This window comes from Amia ocellicauda, chromosome 9, assembly GCF_036373705.1.
Source record: "Amia ocellicauda isolate fAmiCal2 chromosome 9, fAmiCal2.hap1, whole genome shotgun sequence".
Taxonomy (NCBI): Eukaryota; Metazoa; Chordata; class Actinopteri; order Amiiformes; family Amiidae; genus Amia; species Amia ocellicauda.
The window spans coordinates 639,128-656,757 of NC_089858.1; the positions used below are offsets into that span (position 1 = coordinate 639,128).

The 17,630-nt window shown below is 42.0% G+C and overlaps 1 protein-coding gene across 1 annotated transcript in view; it reads right to left on the minus strand.

The window, feature by feature from the left end:
* Window positions 1–17,630, minus strand: part of astn2 (astrotactin 2) — a 492,640-nt gene that overhangs the window by 122,144 nt on the left and 352,866 nt on the right. The window contains exons 14-16 of the mRNA XM_066712608.1: window positions 7,520–7,644; window positions 6,410–6,514; window positions 4,922–5,101 (exon numbers count right to left, since the gene is read on the minus strand). Coding sequence (XP_066568705.1) covers window positions 4,922–5,101; window positions 6,410–6,514; window positions 7,520–7,644 — 410 coding nt within the window. The remainder of the gene's footprint in view (window positions 1–4,921; window positions 5,102–6,409; window positions 6,515–7,519; window positions 7,645–17,630) is intronic.

A 17,630-nucleotide genomic window follows, 5' to 3' on the forward strand; every position in this document is an offset into this window, starting at 1 on the left:
GCTCTGTTATGCTGTGGGGGGCATTTTCCTGGCATGGTTTGGGTCCACTTGTCCCCTTAGAGGGAAGGGTCACTGCAAATCATGACAAAGTTATTCTGAGTGATCACCTTTATCCTGTGGTGACACATTTCTATCCTGATGGGAGTGGTCTCTTCCAGGATGACAGTGCCCCATCCACAGGGCACGAGGGTCACTGCATAGTTTGGTGAGTATGATGTTTCCTTTAATTTGTCACCCGTCTGTGTTTAATGTTGATGAAAACCGACCGATTCCATCATTGCATAGAGCATGAAATTGAATAACGAGGTGCCCAAATAATGAAGCCCGACCCAAACACTGTGTCCAGAGAGCTGCAATGATACACAATGGACAGACTTCAGTCATCCTCTCAATACAGTAAATAGGGTCAGTGTGTGATTTTTTCTAACCTTATGAACTGGGGACTTATGCTTCCACTGCAGAAAGTGATGTGTGGTGCCCCTGTGTTTTAGAAGGACTTCGTGTCAGCTAGTTTTTCCAGTTTCTCAAATGTCTGGAAACATGATATGAGCCATTCAGGTTGAGAGCAAATGCAAGATAGTTACTGCGGGCTAGTCTGTGGGATGAAACATTAATTATTTGAGAAGAGCATTATAGTGAGTATTATCAGCAAGCAGTTTTTCAAGGATGAGAGATTACTTTATCAGAACCCTTCCCTTCATATCAGCGCTTTTCTGTTTGTTTTGTTTAAATTTCCATAACAAAATGTGGCATCTGGGTGCAGTGAATAAACTAAACATTTTCTGAACCAGGAATCACCATGATCGTAATTTGCATCCGCACTGCAGACTGCACTGGTCTGATAGCATGGAGCTACAGTTTGATCTTTAATTCCACTCGGTACTCTGACATCAGAAGGCATTCATTAATCAATTCATCTTAATTTTGGTGCAACAAAATAATTATCTGTGAGATCAATTAGCACGTGTGGCAGTTTCCTTCAAGTTTGTGTAAAACGGTGTGGATTGCATGGCTGTCAGTGTTTTTGTGAAGCATATCAACTACATTTTCAAATGACTACAACAAACAGTACAAGGACACATTCATTTCCCTAATTTTGCGTTATTCAGCATTTTCCTCAATGTTGTCGGCTCGAGCACATTGCACAGAATAATCCTTTAAAACAAACACAGGGAAATGCACAATTATTTGTATCATAATGTTTCAATTCATTATATCCATTACAGGTCACACAATTAAAACTCACTCTATCAATTAACTGGAGAAGCTTGTTATATGACTGGGTGGAAATTCCAAGTAGGCCAAAAACATGAACAGATTTGACTTAAGTGTCACGACTTGAATGAACCCTGAACACATTATTAACAGCACAGGAAGTCAACATTTTACCCATCATTATATATAAAACTAATGATGTGGGTGATGATGTTTCCACACGTGGTTTTGAATTGTGAGACCGTAACATATTCATGTAGCTCGAGTTTCTGTTACACATATTTAAAACAGTGGTTTTTAATATGGAAGCACATTTTTACTGGCCATTCAGGTTCAATTAATGAAGTGAGTGCAGTTACATAAGAGCGCAGCAGCACAGCAGCGGACAGTTCAAGTCCGTTTTTGATCCCTGGCAGATACAGAAATGTGTCAACGCTGCTGTACAATGCGTTGGCTTTTCAAGGACTGGGTGCCTTTGTGTGACTGAAGGAAACTTAAAATACCACTACAAGCCACTGAGTAAAAAGATACCTGGCAGTTGTAAACTAATCCCACGTAGCCGAGCTTTTTAACATGACAGTGACCGGAGACGATAACAACGATAACAAAAAATCTAAGCCACAAAAGGATCAGTATGGGATGCAAGGCAGGGGACACCAGGGCAACACACACACACACACACACAAACAGGGAAACATGCAGAATCAAACCCGGGTCCCAGGAGCTGTGAGGCAGCAGTGCTAACGACTGTGCCACCCAAATATACAGCTCTGGAACAGCTCTCAATTTTTCCAGAGCTGTATATTTAATTATTGGACACACGTTTTTGTCTCTCCAAGTCAACACAGTCTATTTTTTTGCTATGACTTGTCTCCTTAAGGTAGGTTATATCATATATATATATATATATATATATATATATATAAATCATACATCATACAATCACTGTGCCGCCCATCCATACAGAGTATTCTTTTTTTATTATGATTAAATCTGAAGACTTTATTAGAAATGTTGACGGCCGTGTAGAAATCCCACTCTGCGCATTCCTGCGGTCGGAATAATCGACTGTTTCTTTCGGCCTCTCTTTTAAGAGGACTGTCAAAATGTGGTTCGAGTATTCCTTCCATATCCACTTTCCTCGCGGGGATCAGATTACTTTCAGTTCGGCTTAACAATATTAGCATTTCTTTCATATTTGTGAATGTTTTGTTTGTACTCAAACCAACATTCCTGACACATAAAAAAATAAGGTTTCAGAAGAGAGTAATTGAGACAGGCAAGAGAAAGAGAACAAGGAAATGTCCCAACAGAATCGGACGAATGAAAACCAAGGAGTCAAGAAAAGCATGACAGATACAGAATTGTGTGATGTTACACAAAATACACTTCAGCTGCCGTACGGAGCCGCAGGACAGGAAAACAACCGTCCCTGTGTGAGTCAAGAGGTTCAGACAGACAACATGAGAACAACTAAAGGACAAATGGGCTCGGTTAGAGGAAGCTGCTCCGGGACAAGGCAGACCAGGGCTTTTGGTCTGAAGTATGGATAGTATGCGATGATAGTCAGGGAGAGTAAAACAAACCAACCAAACAAACAAACATGAAAAGCAGTCTGTCCAGTATGCCAAGACGTATGGGCCTAAACCACACTGGCTATATCTGGGTCAATCTGCCACTGAGGAACATTCCTATGGTGAACAAATAACAAAACAACAATTACAAATAATTATATGTGCATTTCAAGTAAATAATATCTCTCTCGAAATAGCTAGCAGCTATTGAGACAGAGTTTCTTATTCATGGAATAAAGATATACATTTATTTAAAATATGAAATCTAGATTCTTGTTATGTTATTTAAAAAAGTAATTATAATAAGACTGTACAAAATTCTCCCCCTAGAAAGTGCTGTATGAGATCCTAGCAAAGGATTGATTGTGGTTCCCAGTTGAGACAACAGGGATGGGAATGGCACTCGTTTACCGGCAGGCACTTCCTCACCCGCTTCAGGTTAAAGGACCCTGTGTGGTTAAACTGGTTGAGTGATCTCTAGATACCCCAGGCGTGCCAGGAACCTGCTACGACGATGGGATCTGATCTGAGCAAAACGTGCGACTGGATGATAACAAGGGATCATATAACATCAACACACCTTAATGATTCACAGTACTGTGGTGCATGAGTTACCCCGAGGCTTCTGTGATATGTGTGCATATTTATATTCATGTGTTTCCTTCATCTTATTTATGCTGCGATTGTAAATGACTTACTAATGGAATAGACTGCTTACAATGACGAGTTGCTGTGGAGAAACCAATCACAGCTCCTCCCGGTACAGATGTACAGATATGTAGTTCTGTGCCACTACGCTTTTAGGTCATTATTCTGCCTTATTTAATGTATTGGATCACAGCGTATATTCAAACAAGATGCATCTTTGACCTGTATGATGAAATGCATGATTTGCAAACCTGACAACTAAATTACCTGCTTTCAAATCTGACAAAGAAATGCACCTGAGTTGTGTTGTGTGTAGAAAGCACAATCGAGCCGCCGAAAACACTCTCAGACCCTTTAAAACAGGTGAGTGAAAAGCTGTGATCTGTTGTTCTACTGAACTCAAGAAAGAGGAAATCTCTACTCAACATGGTGCAAAATATTAACTCCATGATATGAAAAATAAAACCCTTATAGAATCTGTTAATAGCCGTGTTTTAGAAGTTTTACGCGTCAGATGTTGATTTTGTTTTAAATGTTGTAATTCCTACCCAATCAAATGCGTCAGGAGAGACAGATACTAAATTCATTGAAATAGATCTGAAGTGCTTACATATGTATGAAGGTGTTTGTATTTAAACAATGTTGTTGGCCCCTGGAAATGCACAGGTATTTGGGGGAGTTCCTAAAACCCACAGTATTGACTCTCATTTCTGGGGACCTGCAGAAGATTCAGGTCTGAATGAACAGATTAAATAAACCTGGTATAAATGATCACTCATGATCTTTGGAGTTCAAGTCACCAATGAAACTGCAGAGCTGCTGCTGTTCTGGACCAGCAGAGAGAATCACCAGCCATGAGGTTATTAATCTGAACCGTTCACCTGACTACGAGACTACATGGGACTTGATTCAAGAGAGGCGTCACAATCTGAACAAACTCCCCAGCGATGTGGCTGAAGAGACAATTTGGGAACATTCAAAAACAGACTGAATAGGATACTTGATCACTTAGTTATTAATGGACACCAAATGAGCATGATGGGGCAAATGGCTTCCTCTCGATTGGACATTTTCTTATTTATTTATTTATTAGCAGACGCCCTTGTCCAGGGCGACTTACAAAATATAATATGTTCTTACATTCTTATGTAATATGAGTCCAGGCCATTTACCAGCGGTGGTCCCTGATTGGCTGAGAGCTGCTCAGTTCGAATCAGTGTATCAGTATAAAGGCCTGCAGGGTTAAGCGTTATTAATTAGAGAAGTGTCAGTCATCTGCTTTGCTCTCACACTGCTTTTTAGATTAAATTGCCAGGGCAGTTGGTGCCTGGACTCTGTCTGTCTCCTGGGCACTTGTGCAGCTGCAGCAGTACGTCCAGATATATCAAATCAGAGAGAGAATTAGGAAAAAAATGAATGAATTTTAAACTACTGATGCTGGAGTACAGGCTACGCTGTGTTGGAGCCCCCCCCCGTGGCCTTACCTTTCTGGTACTGGAGCCACAGCTGCTGCTGAACCTTCTTGCTGGGGAAGTAGATGTTGCAGGTGAGCTCGGAGCCATATAGCGCCTCAGAGATGTAGTGGCTGCCGTACTGCTGGATGAAAGACAGCAGCTCCTCTCTGGTGCTCTCGGCGTTCAGCACCTTCAACACTTTAGAGAAGCCTGGGGGGGAAACAGCCAGGCGGCCTTTAGCGTGTATTTTGGTCGTGTCGAGTGTGTTGTGTGGGTCATGGCTCTTAGCATGAATAACAATGGCCCCTAGATTACTGCAGAGGACCATTCATGCTCATCAAACAGAGGGTTTAAGGATTTACACAAGCATACACTTCTTCAATCAGCACCGAACACTTTCCAGAACCACGTATTTAACTCTGACAGACCCCCATCCCTGTGGGGAGCTTATGGACGTCGGTGTCATAATACAGGAAATACAGGAAATTGTGAAACAATAACAAATTGTGACAAATGTATAACAGGTTATATGATGTGTGCAGAGTCACCGTTGGGGTTTTCTTCTCCACAAATTCCCCAAAGGTGAGTAATATTTGTTAAACACATACAAAAAAATACACGCATACGTAAATATATAATAATTACCAGCCTCTGCTGACCTAATAAAGCTGTATTTATTGGGGGGACGTGGAAATGTGAATAATAACAGAAGACCCTGCTGAGATGAGTGACTTCTGCCCAACATCGCTGGCACTGATGCGATGCGATTGCAGAGAGAAACACACAACATCTGCCTGAATAAATCGAGATTCATTGGAAGAAGCGAAAGCGCATTTGCTCCATTACTTCTCGTATTATCTGGATGAAGGCCTCCATTGAATCATACGGAAGCTCTATTGTGTTTCGTGAATGCTATGATCTAATTCAGGCTTTGACCTGAAGAAATTACAGATCTGGTAGTTTCCCCTGACATTACTACAGATGACAAATTGGTTTACGCTGCTCAAAGGCGCTCCACCAGGAGAAACACAGCGCAGTTTTAACAATGCGAATCACTGCTCCACTCGAAGCTAACGGACAGACACTCACACCCCCCCGCTCCTTGGCCTGTAGTCAACGGTTCTCTGTGGGTTTTGTTTCCTATTTGCAAAAGCAGGTGTATTAGTGTAACAAAGCTTGTATTCTGAGCGCAGTGATGTAACAGTGCATGAAAACAAGCTGGAACTGTCTCTGTAACACATCTGCACAAACAAAGTGGATGTTCTGCTGTTTGCCATACATTTTTAGGTCTTTGACATTTTAACACACAACTCGCACAGTCCATACATGCACTTGCATTCGAAGGTTAGACTTTGAACGCCGCAGGAAATGAATTACACAAATCCAGGGTGATGAGCCACTTGCTGTACAGTGGAGAGTTAAGGGAAGTGTTTTTGTGTTAGGAGGGCACTAAACTGCTGTTAGGATGGCATTAACTGAAGCTGGGCGAGGCGAGGAGGAGTGTGGGGTTTACTGTACCTGCAGACAATGTGATGGCACTGAGCTTCACCTTGTACAGATTGCTGCGCACCCTCCACTGCTGGACCATGGGGTACCCCATCGCCTCATTGAACTTCGCAGCTCCTGCAACATCAACACAGAACAGCCCAGCGTGAACACAACTTCGGGCCGTGTGGGCGAAAAGCAATTCACTGCATCTTCAGTATGATACGAATCAAACGGGACATGAGAGGAACACTCATTAACAAGTGAAACATTTCAGATATATATTATTGTTTGCATGTGATGACGATATATGAAATCTTATTGGAATACGTGTGTTTCTCTGTGTAAATGACACTCGATTGAGTATCTCTCTTCCAAGGGGCAGTATGAAAAAACAAATACACGTATTTAATAGCGCAATGCTTGTGAAATTTGCTATTGTTGTTTAATAACACCATATTCCTGCAGGCATATTTTGGTACCTTACTGTAATTTATTTACCTTCTCACCAGTTGATTATAACTGTTCACTAAACCTCAAAGGAAATGAAACAGAAGCTCGGGGTTCAGACACCAGGCACCTCATGTCTGACTGCTCAAATGTCTTCCCGATTGTGATTGGCAGAGGATCCCACCATCACAGGGGATTTGCTGTCTCAAAACTTTGCACAAAGACAGTATAAGGTAGTTAAACATGTCAGGCTTCTTTCACTGTAAAGGGTGTTGAGATGAAGGATGGTATAACGGAGCCGAACCCAGACATGCTGAATCACCCATCAGGGTTTATGCATTAAGAAGGAGTCAACATTGAGGCCCAAAGGCAAAGATAAGAGTCAACCCCTCGCTCTTTCACCAGATCATTTTAAACATCCGTGTATTTATTGAATCCTATACTGAGGATCGGGTGGGAGTTCTGTTTCCTGTGATGATTTAAGAAGTCAGCGCTGAAGCTGAACTCCTTCTTGAGATTCACACCTGCGTTTTATAAATTTTTAGGGCTTTTCATACTTCAAGAATGAAGGAAAGAGAGTAAAAGAAAGGGGAAATGAAAGAAGGTGGTTTCGAATGGTGTGGTGAGGAGCCGCAGTCTCCCCCCCTTTGGGCTGTCCCCTCACCCCCGTCCCCGTCCCCGGTTCCTGCCCACCTGTGAGCAGCGGCAGGTTGGGCAGCGGCTCAGACAGGATGCCCCGGCACTGCTCCTCCACAGGCAGCGGGATCACCATCAGCCCGTCCGCCAGCTGCGGGAAATCCTTAATGAAGTTGTTGTCTCTGGAACACACGACACAAGGCGGCGTCACTGGTGGTACTGACCCACTGACACCAACACGATCACCCGTCCGCTGTCTGGACCCTCTCACTCAGTCCTGGTCTGTAGTGATGAGAGACTATTATAATTGTCTCACTATAGTACGGAGCAGGTTGTCAGGGTAAAAAGGATGTTAAACCACAATATACAGATTGAAAAGGTATTTGTTCGGGGTACCTTTCCATTGTGATCATCATTACTTGTAGACGTGCCGGTGGGCTGCTCAATAGATCGCCAATTAGTTACTTTGGATTAAATGGTTAAACCACACTGCTGAAGTGTGACAAAAATCATTACAATTCATAGTCAGGGGTGGCCAACCCTGGTCCTGGAGAGTCGCAGTCCAATCATTGGATCCCTTGAACACAGGGACATTTTGCCTAATTAAGACCCACAATTGGTTCAATAAAATAGTTAATGATCTGCGTAGAACAAAACCTGTAGACCCTGAGGCTCTCCTGGACTGGGGTTAGCCACCCCTGGTCTACGTGTTTTGCTACCATCAAGAAATTGCTTTCTGAGAGGGTTTGAGTCATATGTATTAACCTTAAGTCCTACACAAAATCAAACATCCTAGCGCTTCATCACCGGCACAAGACTCTGTGATCTTGTTAGGTCTACAGCCAGAGATATCACACCTTTGCTGGTGCAATTAATTTGTCTTCTGTGTCACTCTCCCATGTGTCGTTGCCAGGCTGTTGCAGGCACTACAGAAATGAAAAGCACAATCACCAACTTGAAAAGCCACTCAAAACGAAGCAGCCAGGCTCACGCGTTAAACATGGCTTGTTCAAAAAGGGAGAGCCGAGAGGAAGAAAGCCATCCCAAATCACTATCACCCGAGTAATCCCCTCCGGCATGTTTTACACAGCGCCAGCTTTAGGAACTATAAATAAGAAACAAATGTGCCGTCGTCTCCCGAGACCCAACATGAGACACGGGCCCCCCTTTCTGTGCAGAATTTTTTTTTTTTTAAATGCCTAAAGCACAAGATGAACAAAAACAAACACACATTCATAACCGCCTCCTAAAGAAAATGTTTTATATTAAAGTGCTTGAAAGCACTCAATCATCCGATCTGTGAAAGACGGAAACAGGGAACACAAAAGATCCACACGATGATGTGACCAACGCGAATGGGACGCGTTCTCCTCCATCTGTAATGAGTTGAAGCAGAAGACAAATGTCCCGTTCCTTTTTAATATGAATGTCAGAACAGCCATCTGCTCATATTTTCCAACACTGATGACCTGCATGAACCGATGGCACATGAGGATGAGAGGGCCTGTCTGTGTACCAACACAACACAAAGCTTTGGTTGTGACATTCAAGGACGAGAGCTTTGAAACCACGCCATGGCTCGGGTCAGACTTCCACCCTCAATCTTATAACCCACTGCTGGGTCGAACAGGAACTGCACAGGCAGGAAGGATCCACAGAGACCACTTTATCTTGCTGTACCAGATATCTGCAGCAGAAGGGAAGACACAGTACTGCTCCAACAATCTATCAAAGGTTTTGCAGTAGACATAAACACAATGTCTGGTCTATATCCCATTAGATGAAGCCGGCCTTAGTAATTTATTTTCCTATTGCTCTTATTTATCCTAAAATCCGTTGATTTCTGGCCGTCGCATGTTTACAAGCCCCCCCAGTCTTAACTCAGTTCAATGTAATGGAATCGTTATCGTTATCGTTATCATTGTCTCTGGTCTGGATCGGTGTTCAGCAAACTCTGAACATATATCATCGTTTAACAAGTATATAGGGGAAAACTTTCAGCTTCAGTTATATATATATAGGATTTCTGACTCAATCAATCACTGATGCTGTTCAATAAACTGGACTATCTACTCCTACCTGCTAGGATAACAACAACACATTAACCAAGCAAACAACACCACCACACCCTTCATAGAGATATCATTGATATATAAGTATTGTTTAATAACCAAATATATTAGTAAATGTGTAGGTTAGGGTTACAGGTATGTAAATGATACATACATCAGAGATGTACAGACTTGTGAACAGAAGTTCATTGTAAGGGTACAACATGCAGAAAGCCCATAATGGACTGAGACACCCTGCGAGCAAAGACTGAGCAACAAGAGCTTTCTGAGGCCGTAATTCCTGCTGTTTGTCTCTCATTAGGAGGTTATTTTTCTGACAGTTTAGATTCGTCTCCTGGATCTTTTTCATCCTGGGTTTGACAGCTCCATCAGTCTTTATCAGGAGCTTTTATACATGACTTCTCTGAGGTCAGACAAGAAAGCTCCACGGTTTTATTAGCGAGGGCAGAAAGCGCATGCTGGGTTCGGCCGTCAGCAGCGGGAATAATGCGCTCTGTGCTCGTAGCCGGGAAAAGAGCTCGGAAAGCTACTGCCGAGCAGAGAGAGAGAGTTTGGTCTCTCTGTAATGTTTCGGCTGCTCTATAGGAGTGCAAACCATTAAGATGAAGGATTACAATGCCGGAAATGTGAAGAAAGTGGAAAAAAAAGAGGAAAGCAGGAAAAAAAAAGAAAGAAAATGGATTGTTATTAATAATCTTCAGGCAAAAGTCACTATCTACTGTAAAGAATAACAATGGAGGTGTGGAAGAGCATGCAGCCTGTTTTATAAGAAACACAGATTTAACGCTGTACGCTTTCATTTATAATCCTCCGTCTCCCACCTGCCAACTGCCTGGCTTTAGAGTCACTCCTGCATTGTGTGGTCAGATGGGTATCACTGGAGCCCGAAGCCATGCATCTGGATTCAAATGAAAGTGACTCCTGTCTCTAGTGTCAGGACCTGCACCCTCAGGGGTTTCATATCCAATATAGTGCTGATCAAAGGCTGTTTAAATATGTTTTACAAAGTCTAGTGATGACTCTCTGGAAAATATTGTTTTCTTCAGATCTGGTTTAGCTTTGGAAATACCATACCATATTGTGTTGATGCCCAATCAGATATAATTGGTTTATGACATAAAATGACATTTTAAAAACCTACTATTAGGTTTTCACTTTATTGCAATTACTTATTTCTTATTCACACATCACACAATTATGTGTATGCTCAATGTATTGATTACACATTTTTAAACTTTTAGGACTCTCCATTGGGTGTGAAGCCTGGTTTTTGAGATGTCTTCATTTGGTTGAAGTGCTTTTTTAAGGGGTAATGAGGGTTTAAGGGTTTCTTCTTCTTCTTCTTCTTACTGTATATTTTCAACTCATTTAAACTAATGTTGACGAACTGCAATAAATACAAATTTAAAAACCTGCCAGAACGTCTATGTGCTGGTTTTGGGATTTTTTGGTTCATGTTCAAACAGAGCCCAATTAATTCTATGGACAAAAAAAAATCATATACAAAGCCTTAAAATTAATGTATAAAATGGTTGGATATTCCATAGTTACAAACACATTATACACTCACCTAAAGGATTATTAGGAACACCATACTAATACTGTGTTTGACCCCCTTTCGCCTTCAGAACTGCCTTAATTCTACGTGGCATTGATTCAACAAGGTGCTGAAAGCATTCTTTAGAAATGTTGGCCCATATTGATAGGATAGCATCTTGCAGTTGATGGAGATTTGTGGGATGCACATCCAGGGCACGAAGCTCCCGTTCCACCACATCCCAAAGATGCTCTATTGGGTTGAGATCTGGTGACTGTGGGGGCCAGTTTAGTACAGTGAACTCATTGTCATGTTCAAGAAACCAATTTGAAATTATTCGACCTTTGTGACATGGTGCATTATCCTGCTGGAAGTAGCCATCAGAGGATGGGTACATGGTGGTCATAAAGGGATGGACATGGTCAGAAACAATACTCAGGTAGGCCGTGGCATTTAAACGATGCCCAATTGGCACTAAGGGGCCTAAAGTGTGCCAAGACCAGCAGTAGACAACCAGCAATAATAAGTGTAGGGCTTGCTGCACACAGAGACATTCTGGCAGGTTTTTAAATTTGTATTTATTGCAGTTCGTCAACATTAGTTTAAATGAGTTGAAAATATACAGTAAGAAGAAGAAGAAGAAGAAACCCTTAAACCCTCATTACCCCTTAAAACAGCCCTCCAACCAAATGAAGACATCTCAAAAACCAGGCTTCACAACCCCTGTCAGAGTGAATGTTTACATGCTACTGTGATGTCTTTTGTGATGTTGATGTGGATCTGGGATAGTTCTGCATCAGCTGAGATTGATTCGGTGCAGCCCTTTATCTCCCTAGCTAGACATGGCACACATTGGTATGAATATATTGCAGACCCTGTTATATCGATTCTGGTTTTGTTAAATTCGTGCAGCGAGTTCTTGGGGTTTGTTTTAAGTCATTTGAAAGCAGTGCTGCTATGCCAGCGACAGATGACATCGCTGGCGACCCCTTCAGTGATCAGACGGCTTGGTCTTTGTGACATCAGATGGGCTTTTGTCAGGTAACGAATGACAAACCTCAAATTATGTTAAAGGCAATCTCAGCTACTTTGCTGGAAGGGTGAATAGGAAATTCAAGGGCAAAAGATGGGAATATAAAGAGATTACTCTTTTGCATGAAAAATATTGATTACTCAATTTAATAAGAAGACCCATCTGAAAAGCTTATAAAGGCCTGACTTTTAGTTATAAATGTTTATAGATTTTGTACCAAATACAAGTCTGTCATTGTCACCCTGGGGCTTCTTTTGTATATTAATTCCCGTTTTTCATTAACATGCTAGAGTCTACTCTGAAATGCCAAGTGACAGAGTCATTAATTTCTATAATATGAAGACGATACGAGTTCAGCCCTGAAAATAAAAGCCCTACAGTACTCAATATTCAGTTTGTTTACATAGAAAAAAATATTGTAATCATGTAGTTAAACCAGTCATAAACAGAGAACAATGAATTGTCATGTTGTACTTTTTCTCCTCTGTTGTAATAATGCATACTTGTGTGGAAGTGTTCTGTAAAAAGTATAAACTCAGCCATGCACTCTGCCTTAAGTGATGCACTTATAATATATCCATCAAGGATAATTTAAGTCATAAATATTTCTTTCATTTTCACAAGATCTTTTAAGTTCAAGTTTTGTGTGACACAGGCATGATGCTGAAGTCTTGAAAATCTGATGACCGGCACGACTAGAAGAATTAACACAACATCAGCACAACATGCAACAGTCAGGCCCTGGGATGTGTCACGAACACACAAGCACAAAAATTGAGCGGAAGCACACACAATTTCAAATCAAACTGAAAGCATTTTGCAACATGGGCTTCAGTAGATACAATACAACACATTTTCACAGTCAATTTCGTGACCATGGATGTATTTCACGGCCCTGTTTTGGCACAGACCAGGCCAGCGCTCGGACGAACCACAGAGCCCGTCTGGACGTTTCGTGCGACTCTCAATGCTGGTATAAGTGGTTAGAACCTGACCATGGTTTTAAAATCCAATCCTGTCATTGTTGTCCTTAGAATAAAGAACAGACAAATCAGTCAATACAAAATAAGAGTAGTGTCATGTTGAGCGATTTCGTTTTATGGATAAATCATATTTGTATTCTCACACGTTTCTAGGAGGTTTTCATCAGCTACCAGCATTGCCGAAGGACACCTGATACCGTGTCTATATCCACACAGCAACAGTAACATCATTTACATTTAAAGTATTCACAAATTACTCCTGATTTTATACAGGCTCCTCTCATGCTAATGCAACTAAATACAGGTTTCTGTGTCTTTACATCCCAGATTAATTTGCTTCCACAACACTGAAAGCGGTTTTAACGAGAGAGTTTTACATAACTAAATACCACAGAATTATATTCATTAAATTGATCGCATTGTCTGACTCGCTACTCTCTCTTCTTTGTAACACTGTAATTAGCACTTCACACACACGCACACACACACACACACACACACACACACAAACGCTGCATCAATGACAGCACTTAACTCGTGTTTATCCACGGGGCTGCAGGAATACACCGAAGGCCACTTTACTTCTGGAGTGGAGATTTAAAAAAGACTTTAAAACAACTCGGTGACTTTGACTTGGGGATGGAGGGGAACTGCCAGGAAGGAGCCAAGCTGTGTGTCTGGCTGATCGGAGATCCAAGCCTTACTCTTCCTGGGTTATCAATCAGAGCATCAGACAGCAAATCAGTCCCGACTCAGGCAAGGCTTTGGACGGAAATTTGTCTTTGGCTGCTGCTAAGCAGGAGCCCTGTAGGCCAGAGAGAGGAGACAGGAGACACCCGGCTGGAGCTCAATTACTTATCAGCGGTGTCTCAGAGGGACTCGAGTGCGGTTAAGAGATTGGATCATCAGTCTTTATTCCTGTGTGCGTGCCGGCACATCCCAAACTCCTGTAGACCGGCCAACAGTGCGACACTCCAATTAACGACTGGCTGAGTTCCACCAACAGGCAGATCAACACCTTGACAGCAAAGCTTGAGATTTCTCCCACCTTCTCTTCCAGAGAGAAGACGTGTATATCTATGGAAGGTCACACGTGTTTGTAATTTACCGTGTGATTTCTGATTTTCGGCAGAACCTGAAGTTGTGTTGCAGTGTGGTGTAACTATAGGCATCAAGAACCCGGCCACTGCATCATGTAGGCATTTCACATCTAATTATGACTTTGGTAGGAAGCACAATTCATTTAAAATTGTCACAAAGCTTAAACAATGAAAAGGAATGTGGTGTACTTTTCATTTTGTCATATGTAAATAAGTGACTGATAACAGGCTGCAGAGTTAAATGTGTCCACAATGGCAGTGCATGCTGGGAACACGCCATCAGGTGTCTCTTGTTTACGGGAATGCACCTGCAGCAATTTCTTCCACTACTTGCGAAATCAGGCAGTAGACCAATTATCGAATGCAAACTCGAGTCCAATGAGCTCGAAGCCACAAACCCACAGAATATTAACATACAAAGCATCATCTCAAACTAAATAAATTACAAGTTGCCATTAAACTGAGTAAAACATTGCTTTTCTCCGTGCGTATCCGTGACATGCTTTGAATCACATTGCTTATTAATGTGATGTTTGTAATACCCCTTCGGTTCTCCTATTGACTATGTGAAAATACAGTCAGTCTCTGGGTAGAGATCTTTAACAAAACAAACAAACAAACAAAACAAAAACACACCTCTGTGCAGTTAGGGACTCGACTGGGAAATGGCAGAGTGGATTCGTAGCCCTGAGCATAATAGAAAAGCAAGTCTCAGATGTATTTCACGGCTGGAAAATGGGTCTGAACTAGCTGACACTTTGCAGATTGATTATGCAGCAATAACATATTGAGTGAACCGGCAACTCTCTCTGGATTAGCCGACTCAGACTGTGTTTAATTGATAACCAACAACAACATAAACAGTGCAAATCGATATGGACAAAGGGTCATGAAAGTCGAATATAGTTATTTTTTCATACATACAATATCAATTCCTCTGCAAAGTTTACAAAACCACATTCAGATTTAACCTACAGCTTCGGTAGATTATCTTTTCTCTGGAGGGGCCCAAAGTGAACAAGTCGCTGGTCTCTCGCTGTAGCGGCCGGTGCCACGCACTGAGCCGAGCCAAGCTCAGGTGAAACCCATCCCTGAACTGCGGTCAGCGAATCCCACAGGTTCATGCAGAGGCTTGACCTTGGTCTTCGACTGCACGGCTCACCAGACAACATCGCACAGGCTTGGCCAGCTGCCCCGCTGCTCACAGTTTATTTTTCTCATTAATGATATAGTATTGAATCAACAGAGACCTTTCTGTGGTGTAAATTCCGTAACAGTTGACAACACCTGTAATGCACTGTCTTATATGCTGTGTAGCGGTGTGCATCTTCTCAGTGTTATAGTACAGGATACTTTAATTCAATACCCTTGTCATCTCATCTCATCTGGGTCAAAAGGCACAGGTGGAGGGTTTCAGGTGGAGGATCTTTCCAACGGCCGTCTGGCAGAATGTTTAACAACTTCACGTTATGATGCACTAGAGCACTAATTAGAGCTCATCTGGATACTGTGGACAGTTCTGGGCTCCACACTTCAAGAAAGATATCGCTGCTCTAGAGGCAGTTCAGAGGAGAGCAACCAGACTTATTCCAGGTCTGAAGGGAATGTCCTACTGAGAGACTGAGGAACTGAACCTTTTCACCCTAGAACAGAGGAGACTACGTGGGGACTTGATCCAAGTCTTCAAAATCATAAAAGGCATCGACCACATCAAACCAGAGGAGCTTTTCCATATCAGCAGGGACACACGCACCCGGGGACACAAATGGAAATTGGGCTTCAAGGCATTCAAGACAGAAAACAGGAGACACTTCTTCACTCAGAGAGGCGTCATAATCTGAACAAACTCCCCAGTGATGTGGCTGAAGAGACAATTTGGGAACATTCAAAAACAGACTGGATAGGATCCTCTGTAAACTTTCTTATATTTCTTATGTTCTTATGAGTAAAGTAGGCCAACTAGCGGGCAAATCTAGCATGCTTACTAGAAAGGACCCTGATGAAAATGGGGCTAAATGTACCAGCATAAAGCACATAGCAGGAGGACAAGTTCTGGAAACCTCGAGTTATTACACTGCCTTCACTGCTTACTGTTTATAAAGATACCAGTTTAGTGAATGAATATTGCACACAATTCTAATAAAAACTGTGAACACTAAGGACAACAAACAGCTTTCAAAATGTCATCTCTTTTAGAACAATCCACTGAAACAGGAAATGTTGATGCTATAAACAGTGTGAAAGCAGGGCATTCATATCTTGTTACTCAGGTGTTTTAATTTTAGAAACTTTGTCAATCTGCTTACAATTCCATACAAACGCAGCAGAAGAGAATTGGATAATCTGTGTCTAAATGCCTAAAATAACTTTGGAAAACAATCCATCTTACTGGTTGTATTAAGTTATTATTAAGCTATTAAGCAGACGTCTTTATCGAATGCAATTTACATGTTATTTTTAACACTAACATACAGATGACTTAATTAAATGCTATTTGAATATTTTTCCACAAATACACACACATGGTTTGCCATCATAGTTCACTTTGAGAGCTTCTGTTCTTCTCACACAAACGCAGACACGCAAGCACTGCTTTTAAGGCTGAAAAAAACAGCGCTGGCTTATGAAATCAATAAGTGCGAGCCGTGTGTGCAGACATTTCTGCAGGGTCCCAAACCAAATCAGCCAGCGATGCAGGCCTCGCGTCTCAAGGGATTCTTGCTTAAACAAAGTAAACAGATTTCCACTGGGGAATAAAACAGCAGCTCTCTTAATTCTGAACTGTAATTCCAGGTGGGTTATCTGTGTTTCCCTGTTCTGAGGCTGTTTGCAGTTTCCAGGGGCGCGGCCATGTGCATTAGCATCCCCTGTTTGCTCCAAGCCTGTGGAAGCAGGCCATTTTAATTTAACTGTGCTGAACCGGAGACACAAGTGAAGTCACAATCATTGGTGACAGGTGGTGAAATGAGGCCTCGAGATCACAGCTCATCTCCAGCACTCAGTGAGGATGCTGCTCTTGCCCGGGTCCGACTCAACGCCCTATTAGACTTCACTCACATCTACGCTTCTCCACAGAATGACGCCATTTCAAGGGTCTAGCTTTATATAAAAAACACAGTGAGCCTTTATTTCAGCAAAGCATTTCGGCCATTTTGGTTGACAAAATAACACTGAAATTCACGTTTTCCTTTCTGACAAATGATACGGTATGGAAATAGGAATTGTACAGTTTATTGTTGAAATGTACATCTTTTATAAGCTATACACAACGGTGTTACAATAGTTTTGGTTCTGAAGCCGGCTGACAGGAGCCTGTGTTAAAGGCACTTTTGCCCAACCAACAGCACAACCCACTCAGTCCTCACGCAAGAGCAAAGCCACAAGTCTGGAGTCTGTCTCAATAAAATGAGCACCACCAAACTAATCTAATTCCCCACAGTGTT